This window comes from Notolepis coatsorum, assembly GCF_963971535.1.
Source record: "Notolepis coatsorum genome assembly, chromosome: 4".
In the NCBI taxonomy this organism is placed as follows: Eukaryota; Metazoa; Chordata; class Actinopteri; order Aulopiformes; family Paralepididae; genus Notolepis; species Notolepis coatsorum.
Genome location: NC_140168.1, coordinates 140,384,855 through 140,389,155, shown reverse-complemented (window position 1 = coordinate 140,389,155; position 4,301 = coordinate 140,384,855). Strand labels below are relative to the sequence as shown.

At 45.0% G+C, this 4,301-nt stretch overlaps 1 protein-coding gene across 1 annotated transcript; it reads right to left on the bottom strand.

Annotated features, from left to right (window-relative positions):
* Positions 1-278: 278 nt before the first annotated feature.
* On the bottom strand, positions 279-2,379 carry LOC311227217 (doublesex- and mab-3-related transcription factor A1-like). Its single transcript, XM_084312782.1, has 2 exons — positions 1,712-2,379; positions 279-1,428 (listed from the first exon to the last, which is right to left on the bottom strand). The coding sequence occupies exons 1-2, from the start codon at positions 2,247-2,249 to the stop codon at positions 527-529; spliced, it is 1,440 nt and encodes a 479-aa protein (XP_084168908.1). The 5' UTR covers positions 2,250-2,379; the 3' UTR covers positions 279-526.
* Positions 2,380-4,301: the final 1,922 nt, after the last annotated feature.

Genomic DNA, 4,301 nt, shown 5'->3' with positions numbered 1-4,301 from the left:
TAATTATCATGAGATTATAGATGAGCTAATAATTTATTCTTGTGGATGATGGTATTCAAAGTAGTAGTATGTAACGTTTATATTAACCTTGCATATTCTAAAACAAACATATTCCAAAGGCAAATTGCAGCTTAAGAGGGCATTATTCAATGTTTTGTAATGATCTTTTCATTCTTATATACATTTCATAGCAAATACCATTATATGATATCATATTCTTGAGCCTTATATGGCTAACTTAATGCAATGGGGATGAGTGGAACAAGGATAAACAGGAGCACATTTTAATATTTTTATTAGCCATAAACAATCTTTACAAAATATACATTTATAAAAATCAAAACAAAGATAAACAACTTAGAACATAACATTGGCAACGATTTTTCTCCATGAAGGCACTATTCTGGAATGTCAATGACCTAAAAACGAGTTTGAGGCACTTTATTAAAAAAAAAATCTATAATTATGGATACCCAATTAATATAGAGCAATGCTAATCGATCGACTGGAGATACTTGCATGGGGGCTATTTATCGTGGTTAAGACGGGTGTATAGGCCCGCGGTACAGAACGGGTCTTTCCCCTGCAGGTAGGAGAAGTCTCGCATCATCCCCGGGAAAGAGTACTCCAGCGGCGCCCTCAGAGCAGGGAACCCAGGAGGCATCAGTCCGGACGTCACGTAGGGTGACATGAACCCCGTTATGCCCCCTGCACCTGCCGCAGAATAGGCCAGGCGCAGAGGACTGATGAACCGCGGGCTGAGTCCGTACAGACCGGCGTCCCCGGGGGGTGTCGGCGGCGCTTGCAGCAGCGGGGAGAAGGCGGACTTGTTCCCCGCGGCGGCGGCGCCCTGATGCAGTGAGGAGCCCGCAGCAGGCGACCCAAACAACAACCCCGACCGGAGCGCGTCTGACTGGGCGGACGGGGACCGTGATGAGAAGCAGCTGTCAGACGAGTCGAACTTGTTGTTGTTCTCTTTGGAGCCGCCGAGAACAAGTTCAATCGCTTTCACAATGTCACCTTTGCACGTTTTAACCACAGACTCCAGGGTGTCTCGTTTCTGGTGCGGGAATATCTTGGCCAAGACGTCGGTGGGGTCCCGGTCCTTGCTGCTCAGCTGCTGCAGGTTGGGCTCCCGGACCCGGTCCTTGCTCGTGAGCTCCAGGTTATTGTTGGGGTATTCCCTGCAGGGCCTCTCCGACTCGCTGCCCGACTCCAGGTCCGAGGAGGAGGAGAGCGACCTGGCGGGGCTCTCCGTGCGGTCAGAGCGCTGGTCGCAGCACGACACCGGGACCGGGGACCGGCGGCCGCTCTCCTCATGTTTGTTCTTGTTTGGAGAAGTTGGAGAGACCAGTGCAGGCGCGAAGAGAGAGCGACCCGTGAATCCGTTATTATACACGTTGTTGTACTTGTTGCTCAGTTTGTCATCTGAAATGTGGATTAAAAAGACGACATTTAACACGTTTTATTTTAATATACTGTATTACATATAACTGCGTGGTATTAGTCTGCCCAGAGCGTATAATGCGTAAAAGCGCAAAAGTACACAGTACATTTCGCAGAGTACATTTTACTCAAACTGAGTAAAAAAAAAAAAAAGTGTATCCGCTTTATTAAATAATGTAACGACATGTATATCAAAACGCAAATGCAAATACAACGAATAACATGCATATAACTTCACTGTTATTTATTATCAATAATAACTCACCATCATTTTGATCCTCTGTTCCGAAAACATCAAAACTGGGAGTTAATAATCTCGGCACGTTGTGGTTAATCGCCGGTATTATCCCCGCGGCGGAGGGAGACCGTGACGCCATCATCCCGGTCCCGGACTCCCCTCCTCCGGGCCCCGCAGCAGTGCCGGTCCCGGTCCCGGTGTAGAGGAACTGGAAGTCCCGGGCCTCGCTCTCCTCCTGCGCCTGTTGCCTCCGCAGCGCCACCTGCGCCGCCATCACCCGCTGGCGCTCCGCGATCAGCGTGCACTTGGCGCACACGCAGTCCCTCCAGCGGCAGAAGCGCTTGTGGCCCTTGAGCGCGGACACCACGCCGTGATTCCTGCACCGCGCGCACTTGGGGGTTCGAGGGTAGCCCCTCTCCATCAGCGCCGGACTACAGGCCACCGCGGCCCGCAGGAAGAGAGGCGGGGGCCGCTGCTGCAGGAGAGACTGCAGGGTGAGGTGGTGCCCGGTACCGGCGGGGTGCACGGTACCGGCCAGGCTCAGCGGTCTGAGGCAGCCGTCCATTTGCTCTCTGATCTCTGGTGTATTATATAATACGTCTCCCGTTCCAGTGCCAGCAGGTTCGAGTTACTCGCGGCTTTCCCCTCCCCGGTGTCTGAAACCTCTCAACTGCCGCTGGAACCTGCAGGTCGAGGCTTACTTAAACTGATCCACTGCAGGTGGTTTGACGTGTCATAGAACACCTTGGCCGCGCCCCCCTTCATCCAACCTCCAACACCCTCCATCTCCTTTATCTGAGGGGGGGGGGGGGGGGGGGGGACAGTGATCTGATCGAACATGAAATCAGCCCAGATTGGGTTGCTTTGGATTGTATGATGTTTCAGGCCCCAACCAACAACCATACATTAAAGACCCACACAGACTGATTATCGTCCATTAGTTTAGAGTAGATTAGATTACAATAGATTACAATAGATTAGATAGATTAGATTAGTCACCAGAGTGCAAATAAAGTAAAAGTGCAATAGTATTATACAATATACAGGTTATTAAACTGAGTATAAAATATATAAAATGAGTACTACTGAGTAATAGTGCTAATCAGATGTATGTACAGAGTTGTAGTATTAAAAACAGGGAAACAATGTCCAGGCACGCACTCCAGGTTTTTCCAAATTTATTGGCAGCCTGTAATCATGACGTTTCGGTGTGAACACACCTTCTTCAGAATGGCTTGCATGAAGCATGAAGGGTAAGTGACCCTAGTAAATACAAGTCAAACAGGAAGTGACAACACATGAAGTGAACACATTCCCACAAGAGATTGCAAAAAAGTACAAAATACCACTTACAAGCACAACCTTTTCAGAATTATGTAAATCAAAAAGAAAGCATGTAAATAAAAAAGAAAGAAACAGTAAATCACAAAGAGATATATCTATATATAGTTATATATATATTTTTTATACAGAGTAGGCCTACATCTTAAACTCTAAACATAAACACTCATGACCCATATAATGACTTGTATTTACTAGGGTCACTTACCCTTCATGCTTCATGCAAGCCATTCTGAAGAAGGTGTGTTCACACCGAAACGTCATGATTACAGGCTGCCAATAAATTTGGAAAAACCTGGACATTGTTTCCCTATTTTTTATGTATGATATCAGAGGTTACAGCACCCAGTGTCAAGTCTAGTGAGGTGAGCGCGTTCTACTACTTTTTTCAGTATTGAAAACAGCCAATCAAATCCCCATCAATGGAAAATGAACCCGCCCATACCCATGCTGATTGGTCCTTGTGCAAGACTAGAAAGCGGGGATCTTTGATTAAACACCTGCTATCAGAATGAATAGACAGTCAGAAAAAAAGTGTTTACTTTTACTTTTTAGTACTTAAGTACATTTAAAAATGGAAATGTTTTGACTTTTACTCAAGTGTGTTTTTAGCCAGATACTATGACTTTTACTTGAGTACGATTTTGAGACGGTACCCATACTTTCACTTTCTGGGTACTTTTTACACCCCTGACTGCTTGTCAGAACAGATGGAAAGTAACAAATTACATTTACTCTGATTACTGTAATAAAAGTAATAAAAAAGGTAGACATTACTTTTTGGGGTATTTGAAATGCATGTGCTTTTACTTTTGCTTGACTAAATTGAAAGTATTTACGTATTTGTATTTTGGCCATTGCCACCTGTGAGCACCGTGGGATGGCTTTTACAGTAAAACATTCTGAACACCACTGACACAGTGCTTTGTGATTAAAAAGCGGACCAGCTTTAATATGTACAGTGATACAGTTATACAGACACTATAGCCTATAGTAAGTCATATACTGGCCAGCAGTGTAACTAGTAAGAGTAAGGGATATGTACAGATATAGATATAGTATCTACATATATGTAAAAAGGATTATATGCAGATATGTACAGACACACACACACACACACACACACACACACACACAGTACAGCATTATTGTACATATCATACTGAGTTATATGGGTTATATGTAGGTGTATAAATGACCTCATCACTCTTTGATCAGTAACTATAAGTTTAAGGTATAAATAAAGTACGGCCGCAGGATTAATAACGTTAACGTT

Coding starts and splice junctions, on each gene's coding strand:
- LOC311227217 (XM_084312782.1), bottom strand. CDS start 2,249: ATGGACGGCTGCCTCAGACCGCTGAGCCTGGCCGGTACCGTGCACCCC. Junction 1,429..1,711: donor AACAGAGGATCAAAATGATG/GTGAGTTATTAT, acceptor TCCACATTTCAG/ATGACAAACTGAGCAACAAG.